General features: G+C 39.9%; 1 protein-coding gene across 1 annotated transcript in view; it reads left to right on the top strand.

The window, feature by feature from the left end:
- The first annotated feature begins 1112 nt into the window (after positions 1-1112).
- Positions 1113-16081, top strand: part of LOC121604326 (zeta-sarcoglycan) — a 143524-nt gene continuing 128555 nt past the window's right edge. Inside the window, exon 1 of the mRNA XM_041933816.1 lies at positions 1113-1322. Coding sequence (XP_041789750.1) covers positions 1113-1322 — 210 coding nt within the window. The remainder of the gene's footprint in view (positions 1323-16081) is intronic.

The following is a 16081-nucleotide window of genomic DNA, read 5'->3' as shown; positions in this document are numbered from 1 at the left end:
CTGTGTACGAGAAACAGGACCCATGTGGAGGCACAGATTACAGGTTGATACTTGCTTCTGAGACTCTCCCGACAAAAAAAAAAACAACAACAAAAAAACAACAGAACTTGAAGAGGCCAAGTCCGCATTTTCTTTTCTTTTTTCCTGTGGACGCAGCAGGAGTCAGCATTTTTGTTTCCCATCAAGGCTGGTTGGTATCATCATGTGAGACTACATGGAGAAAAAGCATTGCCGGGGGTGTGGGGGAATCAAGTCGGTGAGGTGTTAAGGTCATGCAGCCTCAGCAAATAAAGACATAATGTGTGTGTGAGAGAGAGACTGATGAAGAGAGAGAGAGGTGCCGAAGTGAGATAGGAAGTGAATTAAGGAGAGTGAGAGAGGAAATTTGGGGTAGAGAGAGCAATATAAAGAGCGTGAGAGGGAGTTAGAGAGTCAGAGATGGACAGAGATAGCAGTGCCTTGCAGCCAGTGTCCATATCTCTTGCCACCAATGACTTCTTCTGCTGCACTACAACTAATGGACTCTGTCCTCCTCTGCTGTCTTATCTCCCCCCTCTCTCTCTCTCTTTCTCTCCTTTCTATCTCTTTCTACTTGATGCCCTGCTATCTCTCCACTTCACCACTGCTCCTCTATCTCATTTTTATCACTCTTCGCTTCTATCTTCCCCTCTCCTTTTCGATGTTGTTCTGTTTTTTCTTCTCTCTTTATTCTCACCAGTTTCCATCCTACCCACAACCCCGACCAGAACCTCCAAATCCTCTCCCCTCTCTCTTAGAGTTATCTTTGTCTGTAAACACACTGTTTCTGTCTTCGTTCTTTGGTTTTCTCCTTAAAGGTGCCTGTTGAGCATCGTGCAGAGCTGAGGAATTGCAGAATTTCATTGAAAAATAAAAAAGATACTTAGCAAAGAAATGAATAATGGAAGCAATGTTGTGTACAAATGGCAACAATTTCAGTGACTCCTCCTGCGTTGAGGATTAATAAATGATGCATTTCAGGTATTCGCTCAAAATCAATGCAGTGTTGTAGAGATTAATTCCTTGAAATAAAAAAATGTCTCATAAAAATGAGTGAGGCTGACATATACTCTTCATATCTGTGTCCCTCTCAGATGACCCAGGAGCAGTACATCCTTGCGGCACAGCCCAACCCACTCCACCAGCGGGGGGCGTCAGTGTGCGGCGCCCAAGTTTACCCGGCAGTGGGAATCTACGGCTGGAGGAAGAGATGCTTATACTTCTTCATCCTCCTCCTCCTCGTCACCATGATCGTCAACCTGGCACTGACCATCTGGATCCTCAAAGTCATGAACTTCACTCCGGTAAGAGGCGTGACGGTTTATGCCATCAACACGCCAGAGTGTTATATGGTCATGTGTTTATGTGGGAGTTTATGTGAGAAAGCTATAAGATGTGCTTTAAAAGGTTCGCTGTAATGCAACGCAACATGAGAGTGATGATAAAACCAACGGAAATGTGTGCACGCACATTCACACACCTCCCTGGGCATACTATAGTTGCACCAATATGTCAAGTGGATGATCTCATCCAATAACTACAGATGAATATAAAGTCCCATATAATAATTTCAGTTTTCAATATGAATTGAAATCAGATTCAGTTTCAGCAGTAACATTTGTAAATATGTAATAATGTGTTTTGCCTGTCTTTCTTTTTCTTCTTTGTGTTATTATTCTCATGGATTTGTTTTTGCGCACCCATTCAACACTGTTTCCACAGACACACTCTTTATATATATATATATAATCCCTCTGTGTGATATTATCTTGTCTGAATTAAGACTTATGTTACAGAATTATGTTTCTCTAGTACTTTTTTTCAACACAGGGATGTTACACATTGTTCATACTGCCAGGCCGCTTTGTTCTGCCACTTGAAGTCTCCAGTGGTCTTGGTTAGCATAGCTTTGAGCCCATAATTACATGTAAGTGATAAGGACCTCTAGTGAATGTGTGAACTATTTCTCCCAACAGCAAAGGCAGAAGTAATATAATATTTTATTTTGATATATTTTTTAATTTTTCGTCTGCCATCTTTTCCTAACCTTAACCACCTCGTTAAGGCTGCCGGTTACAGGGCTTTTGCAGTGCCATTATGGAGTAGCTCTCTGTGCAACGCTGAAATCAGCTGACTCAGTCCAAATGTTCAAAACTCACCTCAAAACTTGTTTTTATTCATAGGATTTTCAATGTGGCTGACATGCTTTTTCTGCTCTGTTGCTCTTATTTTGTGATTTTAACAGCGTCCTTGTTTTCATTATGTTGTGTTCAAGCTCTTTATATCGAGGCTGCACCTCCTTTCTCCCTGCTTTGCAAGTACCATTTTGAAAAGCACTTTGATACACAATGGTTTTGTGCTTTTAAAATGCCAAATAAATACATTTGACTTGACTGAAAGGAAAAACGAACAGCTAGTGAAGCAGTGACATCCCCTGGAAAAGTGCTCATTTTACTAAACACAAGCACAAAATAGGAACTACAGGCCCTTATTTTAATATAATATTTTATCTAGCTCTAGTCATTGCTTTCCTCCAGCTCCATATAATACGTCTTGTTTCAACCTAGGCTTTCTGAGCATCACCCAGGGGGTCACAGCACCCACACATCGAATATCCCATATTGCCTTGGGGCTCAAGGAACTTCACTGTGAAAGGATATATGCAAATGAGGTAGAGTTTGACCCCTGCCAACCTCTGGTAAAGCGTCCCCACATCATGCCTTATGTATCCATAAACCATAAGAGAAGTTGGGGGAAAAGGGGGAGGGGGCAGCTAAATACGCCTGAGGGAATGCAGCCAGAACTAAGCATGAAAGAGCAGAAGATACTTCAGAGGCCATATGCTGGTGTGTGAAAAACAAGACTGTGTGAGAGCCCGAGACAGGAGGACTTAAGAAAAAAGAGGAGAGTGCATGAAAAGAAGTATGGGAGGTAGGTAGAGAGAGGTTCATGAAACAGACAGAGGAAAAATAAGGCCTATGCATTTCTCATCAACTGTATTTATATATGGCAACTGTATGAATTCCACTGAGCACATTCATGAATATGAGTATGTTTCCCTAATCTTAAACAAGCAGTTTTCACCAAATAGGCTAAAGCAATAAGAACTTGCTGCGTTGATTCTTTAATATAGAACACAACCTGAGTGTGAAAATTTATCTACTCTAAAAAAAAGTTGCATCTACACATATTTGTTCATTTGAGTTGCAATGAATGGAAGATTGGAGATTGAGAAGGAAACAAATGTGGAACAAAATGGCAAGAACAGAAGGAGCACAATATTGTAGAAGACACAATGATGCTGAAAAAACATGTGCAGAATGCACTTGACCTCTCTGTCAGGCCTTGTTTTCTGTCAGCTGTCGGACTTTAGACTGATCTTTAAATAAGTACTGTACAGATTAATATCCTGCGTGTTATCTTGCCACATCGCCCCTTCAGCCGCCCAGCTATTAATCAAGTCTCCAGCAGTGCCACATGGTGGAGTTTGAAAGAGAGCGGCTGATGGAGTAGAGATCAGCAGGACAAAGAAGGCAAAACAAAAGGAAAGGAAAATAAAAGCTGTGAGATGGGAAGATAGGGATTGGATTGCTATGCCCTGGAGGAAGGAAAGGCATGTGGTGGAGACGATGGGTTGAAGAAGAGTTTGATGACTATAGAAAGGAGGATGTAGAGTTGAGTGTCTGTCTACATGTGGTTCAAATCTGAGCATCCACACTCAGCCTCTTCCTCCTGTGCTCTTCCTCTGAGGTCCGTGGAGACCAGGAGAGGCGTCTATTTCACTGCCAAGCCAGTGGATGATGACTTGACAGAGACAAAGTTTGAGTGTTGAACAGTTCATCATGATACATTCACATAAACTGTTCCACTTCAGAGGATGAGCTGTGTCGTTGCGTCTACAATCCGACTGTGACTTCCTTTATTGATGAGGATTTTAAAGTGGGAAAGGAACCACGATGTCCGCGATCACTCAATGTGGCAGACACTAAATCCTGTGAGACCACAGAGTTAATGCTATACCCAACTCAACCAATTCAATGCACCATAGTTTAAAAAATGCATTTTCTTAAAACATACATCTACATAAAACCTTGACGCTATGTTAGTAGACAACAAAAGAAAAAAGGAAGCAAGTGGTCATTTAAGCTTAATTAAATAAACATTATTTAAAACTATTACCAACTGAGAATAATGCATTTGCAACACGGCTGCTGCACTTGTCACAAGCTTCATCAAAAATGTCACATAACTAATGATAAAGCTAAAGTATTAGCAGTTCAAAGAATGTTTGCTGCTGTGTTTGACTGCATAAAGCTGTGAAAAGAATAAAACACCGCGTTCTCCTATGGAGCTACGTTAGTGAAGTGTTAACAATCAATCAGCAATCAGCATCATTAGGATTCCTGGTGGGCAGCACATTTTTAAACAAGCATAACCTTTATGTGTTTCTCTCACAAATTTAATTTAAGAATTAATCTTGATGGCTGCAAATTATTAGATTTGTCTATTGCAGTATCTGCAAGGTTTGCAGAGAACTATCATGTTTCTGTATGAACAGATATTTTAAAGTTCCTTAACTAACCCTAACTGCATGCATGACTCAATTTGGACCTGTGCAGCACGAATGCAGTAACTTTAAACATAATTAATTGCTGCATTGAACTGCAACAATTCCTGGAACAGAGCCAACATTACATTAGGTCCACCTGTGTGCTCTGATGCTAACGAGGTTATCCAAACAAGATTTACCCTGAAAGCTAAACAATTTGTAAATGACCAGATGGACATATTTTGACAGTTTAAATTGCATTTTTTTCCATTTAAACAACAGAAACAAAGTAAAACATGAAGTTCATATTCATTATAACATTATTGCAATAAACTTAAACTTTGCTGTTTTGACCTCTGTCAGAATTTCATTATTTAATTTTTGAACTTTTAAGGAAAGAAGTTAGACAGCATACCTTTATCTAGCTTTAGATGTGCACATGCAGAGCAAACTACTGGAGAAACAAAGCAGTGGGCCTGTTATTATATACTGAATAATATGATTTCAATGACAGAAGATCATTGGAAACCTCTGAACAAGCATTTACAATGAATACAAAAAGGCAGACTGTCTCTCGCAATCCTCTCTTTTGCATTGCAATAAATGCAAGTGCGATTGTTTTACCTGAGGTGTTTTTCTCAGTTTACCGTTGCTTGTTGCTGCTTTGCGCCTTCACACCTCTGACTTGTGCAGCAGGTTTCCATCAGGAAGCTGCTTTCTGTGCCTGAGCAGTTACATATCCGAACACTGCACAAGGCTCATTGTTATTAGCAGGCTGAACGCTGAATAATGAACGTAAAGGCAGAGAACATTAAAAATACATTGTCTCACACACAAGCACAAACGCAGAACTGTGCTTGCCTTCCACATCATTTCTCATTTCAAAGCCGCCAATGGGGAGTTGCTTCTTCTACGACTGTCATTTCTATCGCCACCATTCAAATCACGTCTGAAGTATAATGAAGGCCTTTCTCAAACTTTTTTGTTTTGTTTGGAGTTGCCAGATGCGATTCTCGATGTGATGGTGTGCAGAGAAAAAGAGATTTGCTTTTGAAGAGACAGCTTTGGCAGTAAATTGGAGAGGAGGGACTTGTGGGGATAGGAGTTTACGTGTGTGTATGTGTGTGTGTGTGTGAGTGTGTGTGTGTGTGAGAGAGAGAGAGAGAGACTGGGAGAGTATATGTGTGTGTGCCAGCAATTATTTAGCAATCGTTAATGCTGATATGTGTGTGTGTGTGTGCGCGCGCACACCTTTCCATGCTTGTGTGTGTGTGCGAGAGAAACTGAGAGAGTATATGTGTATGTGCCAGCAATTATTTAGCAATCGTTCATGCTGTGTGTGCGTGTGTGTGTGAGTGTGCGTGCGCGCGTGTGTGTGTCCTCCCCTGAGTCCTTTGAGCGTTCACTGCAGAGAAATTCAATTTCAGTTGTCACTCACCAATCAGCCTGCCTAATTCCTGGTCTGGACGAGGTGTGGCGTGTGCGCACGGGTGTTTGTGTGTGTGTTAGCGTCGGAGTGTGCAGTGTGTGTTTGTCACCTTAATACCTGCTCAAGACACAATGTTTGCACTGCTCTGCATCCTGGCGTAATGGCCTCTTACAATACGTGCATATAATTTTTTAAATGCTCTGCGTGCACACTGAAGTCATAAACCAGATGTGATTCATCAACATTCAGAATTGGATTTACACTACAATAAATTCTGCCTCCACTAACTCAATATGGTTGTCAAATTTACCTCAGTGCTTACGGTAACACGGCAGTATCTGTCTTTATAGCGAGATCTAAACTCCAAGAAGGAAGAGTCCTGTGGTAAACATCGTGCAGCCACTTTGTGCACTTTTAATCCTCAACTCTATCAAGCTTATAAACACCACATGTGATAAATGATTCAAGAATAACCATAAAACTGCCAGTGGTCTGTAATTTCTTTTAGTATTCTTACGCTTAGATGACAATGGTAAACATTTACTGGCAGTGTGTGAAGTGTGCTTTCTTATGTTTTAATACTGACTGGCTGCCAACCAGTGGGGGCATGCAATAAAACTTTATACTTGTGGCACTTTTCGGAGTTACAAGATTCTTTAAAGAGGATAAGACAGCAATTGGAAAATCAATAAAAATGACCAACGTTAATTAGAAATGGGATTATGGCTGCATGAAATAGGGTTGCAAAAGGGAAATACAACAAGAACAAACACATTTGGCTTATGAGCAGCTCATAAAAGTGAGGCAAGAGAGACAAACACGGTCAGCTTCGTGACCACAGGTCAGTGTCTCCAGATCGGGGGTCCAGGTTAATCCCAGCATTTTTAATGACGCCCCATAGCTTTCAGTCGTTTCATTTTGCTGTTCGATCCGCTTTGAATTTTAGAATATATAATTTTAACTTTGCATTCATGCCATGCTTATACATGCACAGTGAGAAAAGGCACGAATGAGGTTAAATGTTCTTGGTTTCTGTGGCAGAAAGTAAGGAGAGGAAGTAGAGCGGAGGAGGAGGTTATAAGCATCAACAGTAGTACCCCACAAGTTACAAATTATGCAGCTTCTTATCAAACTCTGTCCTTTAATTAAGCTCTGTTTCTGTCCTCGCACTCACTGCACCAAGCAGCATTCCTTAATTCTCCTTATTTTGACTGCATTTGTTTTTTTGCTTTTTTTTTCATTTCACATCACGTGTAAACACACCATAAGAATACAAAAAGCTGAGGCATCTCCTTAAATCAGCACCAAGGAGACAATATATTGTAGATTTAAACTGGATTTTACCAAATTGCAGTTAACTTCGCTGCAAATTCACCATAACTTCAGCATTGTGAAATTCTTTGTCACTAAATGAACTGTTGTTAATGTGCAAGACATGTCAAGACAATTGAGTTCAGTAGAGTTTTGCTACCTTACTGAGCTGTATATAGAGATATTATGATGTTTTATGCTGAAGGAGATTAAAGCAAAGAGGATTAAAGGGAGCATTTACTCAGTGCTGTTTAGCAGACGATTTGAATTTGTCCGATAGAGCAAATAGGTACATGATCTCAATTAACGGGATGGAGCGGCCTTTGTTGTCACAGCTGCTCCAGTGGTTCAAGTTCAACATATATACATATGTGTTTTTTCATGAAAATCTTGCCGAGTGTAGCTTTAAGTTTCTTTACAAATAAACTGATCTGAGAGATCAGTGCGGTAGAGAGAGAGAGGTGAGCAGGGAGTATGCTGAATGATGCATGGAAGAAGACAAATAGGAAAAAGGAGGGAGAGGGAGTGGTGGCAGTGTCTGTGTGTGTGTGTGTGTGTGTGTGTGTGTGTGTGGTTTAAATAGAGTGTCCAATCATCCACGCTCAGCTTCTCCCTCCTGTCCTCTGCCTCTGGGTTTCTCAGGGACTTGAAGAGGTGTCTGTTTCACTGCCTCATGGAGTGGAAATGAGTGGATGATGGGCTGGCATAGACAGGCAGATTGTGGCATTTGATGTGGTGCTGTGTGAGTGTCACAGTGTTCTTCAAACCCTCGTTCTGCGAGGTGATGTTTTGTTTTATCCTTACATTGGTTCAGTTATGTTTTAAAAAGTCTGATTTGATTTTTGAATTAATCAACCATTTTTAGTTACATAGGGAGAAAACAAATACCCTTTTAAGTTCAATTAGAGAATCTGACCCCTGCAACTTAAATTCATCAGTACCTGAAATAACATGATTTAATAAAAAAATCTGAAATCTTACACTTTGTCCAATATTGAGAACATAGGGTTATTTATTATACTCTATAGGGAATTATGTATTCTACACTAGTGTGTGCTTAATGTGAGGTCAGTGATTAATTTGAGAGCAACAGTGCTTGTTGTAATTTAAATGCTCATAAGTGTATTGTAAGCATCAGAAAATGGTTCACCAAGCAGAATAAATTCAATCATTACTCACTGACACTCAGTTCGAAATCACAATAATAGATTTCGTATAACCAAGCATGTCACCTCCGCATGCATTAGGTTATAGGGCACGACTGTCATAATGTGGCAGGTCACAGCTAGCCCTTTTTCAGTCTATGTCTCCGTGTTTGTTTGTGTGTATGGTACGCCCGACTTGTGTCAGGTGTTTGTGTGTGTGTGTGTGAGAGAGAGTATAATGGTAAAATGTGCTCTTGAAGGCAGTATGAGCTCCCAAACCTGCTGTACTCAGCTCCTCGTCTAGACCAGCCACCGTCATTATGGCTGTTCACACCTGCACTGTGTAATTTATCGTTCACGCACGCACACACACACACACACACACACACACACACACACACACACACACACACACACATTTCTCTCACTTTGTCAGTAACAGTGCTGACCTCAGGTAATGAGAGAGTCCAGCGTGAAATACTCTGTCCTCCTGTATCACACACACACACACGCACACAAACACACACACACCAAGTGGAGAGGGGTTAATGTGACGTATCCATCAGAGTTAGAGCGCTGACACACCTGATGTTAATCGCTTGAATGGTCAGTGCACACACACACACACACAGACACACACCCACAAAAGAGAGAGAGAGAGAGAGAGAGAGAGAGAGAGAGAGAGAGAAAGACAGAGAAAGACAGAGAGAGAGAGAATGGTTTGACTTTTGAGCATTATACATGAAATATATGTTTCATGTGAGTCCATCTCCCCATCAATCAAGTTTTATTTGCTCACTTATATGGAGCTGGAATATGTAAGAAAATTGCAATAAATGATGCCTAGATCTGTCTTATTATAGATTAGCCTATAATAAAATAATCTAGGCATACCCATAGGGTACCTCAGAGATAAGAAGTGTAAGGATCTACTAATCATTCAACATGCAACAGGTCTCCCTAAGCAGCTTATATTTCAAGTGAATGTCATCTCTCTCCTTATAGGGGTTGACTAAAGCATTTAGGCTGAAACACTGAAACAGAGCCATCTGAATAATAAGTCCAACCACAGCTGTAGATTAATGCCGAATGGTCACGTAGGTCTTACTTATTCTTATAAGGTATTTGATCATGTACAGCTTTACGATGCTCACGGGAGCATTGAATTTTCACTAAATGTCCCATTTTCCACACATTTAAGTCACTGAGCTCAGTGAATTTCCCTCCTGTTGGACTTATATAAATGTCATTTGTGTGAATAATTTCAAACTAATAACTTTAATTCGTGAGCTTCCACAGCTGACTCGGAGCCATCCCCGCAATGGTGTTAGAGACCGGACAAACCACGTCACAATGCACCGCGCAAACACAACATAATTTCAGTGATGTATTCCCTGAGATATTTATAAGTACCTCAGATATTGGGAGATTAAGGTAATGTTGGTTTGATAATATGATCCATGTGGCTTTGCATATGTTCCATCAAAGCCAAACAGATATGTCAGATATATGTCCATTACTGTGGAAACTCCAAGGTCTGCCTTTTAGCACAAATGTCCTTGAATGAGCTCTGAAGCTTGAAATGCAAATGATGAGATCACATGAGCAGTGATAGCCACCAGGCCAGACAAAGAGGAGCGTCACTCACACTCAAAGTTTAAACAAGACATCACAGCACCACCCACACTGTTTGACTGAAAGACAATCTCATAGGCCAAAACCACCACCACCAGACAAAAAAGCAGGAAAAAGGAACAGATCACCGCTGTAAATCGCTGTCTGCACAAAACAAAGATGTCTTTTTATAGAGTCAGCAACATTTTCAGTTTAAACCCACTGAGATAGGCAAGAACTGTAACATTAAATCACTTTGATATGTATTTCTATGCATCCACCCAAGGGTATATTTGTGTTTGTGTGTCTAAGATAACCAAGTAGCGTCTGGGTGTATATGACACCTAAATCTGAATCAGTCAGCACTTTAGTCCTATTATTTCCAGTGGCAATATGTCAAACAATGATAAATAAGGAACACACGCACAAACACTGACAAACAGCTGACCCCTTGCCTGTTTGCACAGCTCTATAAGCTCACTCTGTGTGTGTGTGTGTGTGTGTGTGTGTGTGTGTGTGTGTGTGTTGTTGACAATTAGATTTTGTGATCTTAATGGGACTTACCTGGTAATATAAACGTTTAATAATAGACAAATAGTAATCTGCTCTGCAAGGGTTTGCTGACTTTATCCAAGAACACTTTTTCCAGTTTAACTGTTCGACATTAGCCTTTCTCATCACTGCGAGTGCGTCCTCACAAACTAGGAACACTAGCTTGTTTTTTCAATCAACAACAACGTGACTTTTGCTGTCAGTCACCATGATGCATGTCACTGATGACACGCAACCACACGTGAGCCTCTTCTTGCCCTCTGCCCGTCTCACTTGACCCTATACTCTGGCTCAAACTGGAGTGGAACAGCAGTCGTTCAGTGGAAAGTGTCATCATCTTCTTGTGAAGTTACTTCTTCACTAACTCACTACTTTTTGTTTACTAACTAGAATGCGGTTCTGCCATCATCCAATCATAGCACATATTTCAGTTTGGTGTAGAGGAACAGTGCATTTCTCAGTTGTGTAGCTAAAACTGTATTAAAATTAACTTAAAACTGCCTGGAAGGTAGAAAAATGTATTGAAGAATTACAGTGACCCTAGCATGAATTGGGAAATGGTTGACAGTAATGCAAGATGTAAGCACTTGGGATGGTTCTTTAACAGATGTTTGGACGTTGCACAAGGACAGTTCAGCAGGCTGGATGCAACCTGCACCCTGGTTGTCTCCTTACTGTTAACTCTTTAACCTCTTATCCACTCCAACACTGGCTACATCTTTCTTTACGCATTAGCACCATATAAATACTAGATTCATGGTTAACGTCTGCCACTTTAGTGTAAGCCCTCTGAAACCTACAGCGAGCTCAGGTCCTTTTATTGTTTGGACAGCCTTTACAGATCACACGTATTCCACAAGGAGCCAAACAATGCATTCTCTGTTCCATTGTGCATTAAATGATTTCTGGAGGAGATGAAACCCTAATGATCCCCGTGGGGAAACTGGATCATAGCAGTGGCAAATAAGATACAGCCATGGAAAAGACCAGGTTAGAAATGAGAACAGAGCAAATGAGGTGATCTCAAAAATAAAACATATTCTTTGCAGTCATACATACAACAATATATAAATTACTTCATATACTTGTGGTGGATGTAACGTAGCAGCAAAATCCGAATAAGACTCATGGTATCTTCTAAACAACATGTATATGATGAGTAATATGAATTTTAGTGAATATATAGCAAAGAAATCAGGTGAGCTGAAAGGATGAAAGAATTCATTCAGAAGCTTTACAAATCAGTGCTTTTCCACTGTAATAGCCTTCATGCGGTTCGCTGAATTGCTTGCATAGTTAAAAAGAAAATTACATATTCGCCATTAGTGGTGTAAAACTAGTGCATGAGCCCTAAGGTGACCATTTTAGATGTCATGGTACATACTTTGTCAACTGTGCATGCAATACTGTAATAAAGGCTATTACAGCAGAAACACTGATGCCTGAGCGGAGTAGTTTGGCAATGGGACATCAGCGTCATGTAATTTACATGTTATCACTGCAGGGCCAGATCTAAAGATCTACAGACTTATACAGAGTGAGCACACTTTAATATTTGCCATCAGATATGATCAAAACATTCGCTCACAGATGAAAATGATTAAAAATGAGGTTGAAATGACAAACTTCCTCAGTGGCAGGTCAGTGGAAACTTTTACACTTTACATTTCAGTTTTCAGTTTCATGTTGTGACAATGCTGTGGTTAAGGTCTGGCTAGCTTTAGGCCAGAGAAACACTTGCTTAGGGTTAGAAAGAGATCATATTTTGACTTTAAACACCCGGTTTAGTAGCCACAAACACTATGATACATCTGAAACATACAACTATACAGTATCTGTGGTTTGCAGAAACACACACTGCCAATGTTTTACCAGAATTAAAGCATTTTCATTGATACTGCATTGTTCTTTTCATTGTTCTTTTTTTTTTTCTCTCTTTCTAATGCATCAGGGGTTTGGCTGAAACACTGAAAATCTTATTACTAGAAATGAGCTGTGATAGAATTCATTATTTGTTGACCCTGAAGCCCAAAAAAGCAATAAATGGAAACAATGTACTGTCTGAAAAGGACTTGTCTTCAGTAATATCCTAACTGTTCTTATCCAGTGCTGAAAGTCTGTTTTTAACTTTTAAATGCACTGTGATGCAACTTGAGTTGATGACAGTTGTTTTTGCACTTTGCACTTGTACTCTGGGGTGGTTTTGGTAGAAAACTGGGACCTCAGGGGTTTGTAAATTCAATTAGTAAATTAACATACTTGCACATTCTGTACTTTTCTATTTTGTGTCTCAATATGTATGAATTCTTATACACGATGTCTTTTGTTTTCCCTCTTTATTTGTGTGATATAACCGGACGTACAGAATTATCCTTGAAAAAAGTAGGACTGGAAAGCTTAGAATGTTTTTGTAATGTTGTGTATTTACTTATTAATTTGTTACTTCCAATTTTCTTTAAGGAAAATGGCTGGCTCCTTTTTACCTCGGGTTGTGTCATAATGCTGTAATACATGAAGGCCAACCATAGAAAATCTCAGGAGCCAGGTAGCAAATACACCCTGTAGTGCTATTTGTTATAGTAATATTGTACCTTTGAGATGCCGCTGCTGTATCTTAAAGGACACTTCTATTTAAAAAGCCCTCTGATAAAGTTTTAGAAACCATAGCAGCTTTCAGTGTAGTTTTATGAGTATGTAGGTCATATAAGTCCTAAAAACTATATGCAACCCTGTTGTAAATTTGTTGTGCTACAGATAAAAGGAAAATGTTAACAATTTTTGAAGAAATCTAAACAAAACAAAGTCTTTATCTCAATTATCACTCCAACCATGTTAATAGCCACATTTTTATTCTCACTAGCAAATGAGAAGTGGGGAATTCAAGACCTTGATTTGCTTATAGATTATTCATCACCCTTTCTCCGCCACTTATCACTGCACATCCACCCTCCAGATTCATAAAGTCACTGCAGAGCAGACAGATTTTGACCAAGAATAACTGCTGCAGGATAATTAACAGATTATACAAATACATAAATAAATAACAACAGCATGCTGGTACATATAATGGCACAAATGTATCTCACGTATTTAATTCCATTGATTAATTTGGACGAGAATTTCTTTATTTTAACTAACATCACTGGTGACTTTTGTTAAATAGTGTTAGGTATAATTAGAGAAGACATTTTCCATAATCTGTGCTAGTGGAAGCATGTAGATGTTGCACAGAAGAGGCTCAAGAATGGAACCTTGTGGACATCATTTTTGTACACTCAGATATGTTATTACAGGTGGACACAAAGTAGTCCCTGTCCTGTTTGATTAGTAATCAAGAGCATCTTCTGTGCTGTGGTATGGTCAAAATCCTGACTTGAAAACATCAAAACAATTGCTTAAGCTGCTGAAAATCAATATTTCCATTGACTACATAAAATGGACAGTTTGTTGTGGGCCTGTGGTTCCTCACGAGTGAGTTGTCTAGATTATTCTTATTTTCAAAGTGGCTTAATAATTGCAGTGGGCCTGTGGGAAATAGCCTGAGAGTCGAAATGTGTTGGCTATTTGCAGAAGATCTGATCCCGTGTTTTGAAAAAAAACAGGAGTGAGAATACTGAGGCAGCAGGAGGAGGATTTCAAATGTTGCACAATTGAATTCATCATTTTATAGCTGATAGAATCAAACTGTATCATGCTGATTTAATTGGCTTTAAGTGAATGCAATACAGACCTCATACCTGATACGGAGGAACTGAGAGCTTGTCTAATTTTCTGAAATCACTGAAAAATGAGGGTAATTTGTTGCATGTAGTGGTGTGTTTGTGGTACATGAGACATGTGCATGATTATTGCTTTTGCAATTCTCAGTTCAATATTAAAAACACAAAGTCTCTATAGATGTCATAATGCACCAGGAGATTTGTTTTCCGCCAGCTGCAGACAATTTCAACCAGTGTGGCATTTCCTCACTGTGCCTTTTTCCTGCCTTGACTTTGATCGAACATTTGTGTCCACTGAGATGGTCGTCTTAAAGAAAACACAGGACTGATGGGAAAGAGCTATATGAATGTCGCCACAAGCTAAGAAATGTTACTTTACTTACTTACTTTAAGTGGCCATTATTGTGTGTGAGCTCTGTCACACACTGAGTGCTGCTGTCCTAACATGCTATGAGACCTGATGTTCTGGTGAGGTGTCTGATGTCAGAGGGGTGGGTAGTAAGGATGATGCTACTTGCCGCTGGTTTTTCAGGTATGGGTCAACCAGTCCTGAGAGAATCGAGTCTTTGAAAGAGCTGCTCACAGCAGAAGTTTGTCCCAAACAGAGATTGCAAACTTGTTGTTGTGCTATAACTTGTTGTTGCTTGTTGCTTCATGAGTTTGTATTGGAGGTTGTTCAGGCACATCAGCTGGTTCCACATGAAACAACAGAAAATATGTTGAGTTCCTCTTCTTTATTTTTCATGTCCTGAAACCTCTTCACACTCAGCAGCATATCTAGATGTCACAGCAGGCTTTTGTTCTGGCAGAGTAGGAAACTGCACAGTGCTTCATCTTCTCTGTTGCACATGCCACATCTGACACTTCGGAGCAATCTTACTTTGTCTAGCAGCTCCACAGCAGCAACAAGGTACTCCTTCACATACTCTTCTTCTGAATGAGGTTTCAGCTTCTTAGCTATTAGCTCTCTTACCACAAAAAGCTTGCCTGCAGAACACAGTCCCTGTCAGAATGTGGTTTTGTGAAAGCTGCTTGTTGGAAACCCAAACTCTGCCGAATGGGTGTTAACTTTATCCAAGCACGTTTATCCTTGCAGTTCATCCAGTTGAGCATGTCTTAGAGCTGTAATGATGCTTAACATTGGCTTTTTTCATCACTGCAAGTGTGCCCCGCGAGCTAATTTGGGCACACTGGCTTACTTTTTACTTCAAGAAAATAAAAAAAAAAAAAATCCATTTCACTTGGAAAACAGAACATTCCGTATCTACTTCAGCATCAGCACAAAAATGACTATCACCAACATAAACCACCAGGTTCAGAACAGACACATTATAAACACTAACAAAACATAACATCTGCATTTTGGAACATGGAACAACAAGCTGAAACTGCTCAGTCCAGCACTGGGCATGTATGACGTGAAATGTTTCGACATTTGGACGATGCCTTGTGTTCTTCCACGTGGCACAGACGCAAGCAGGAAGGAAACAAAGGAGTGAACGTCTCACACACAATGGGGTAATCCCACAAAGAAGAAGGACCAGCCGAGACAAAACGAGGAGCTCGGACCAAAAAGAGAGGCTCCTTCTGTCGCATGGACGCGGTTCACGTATGAAAAGTGTGACACGGTCTTTGACACAGATTTCAAAGTAGGCATTTAAAACTTACCAAAAAAATTACTATAACAGTAAAGCTACTTTTTAAGAGATAACAATAAACTAATTACTATTTTTTTATTAAGTAA

This window comes from Chelmon rostratus, chromosome 3 (assembly GCF_017976325.1).
Source record: "Chelmon rostratus isolate fCheRos1 chromosome 3, fCheRos1.pri, whole genome shotgun sequence".
NCBI lineage: Eukaryota > Metazoa > Chordata > Actinopteri > Chaetodontiformes > Chaetodontidae > Chelmon > Chelmon rostratus.
The sequence above is the reverse complement of the archived record's forward strand: the minus strand, read 5'-3'. Positions and strand labels throughout refer to the sequence as shown.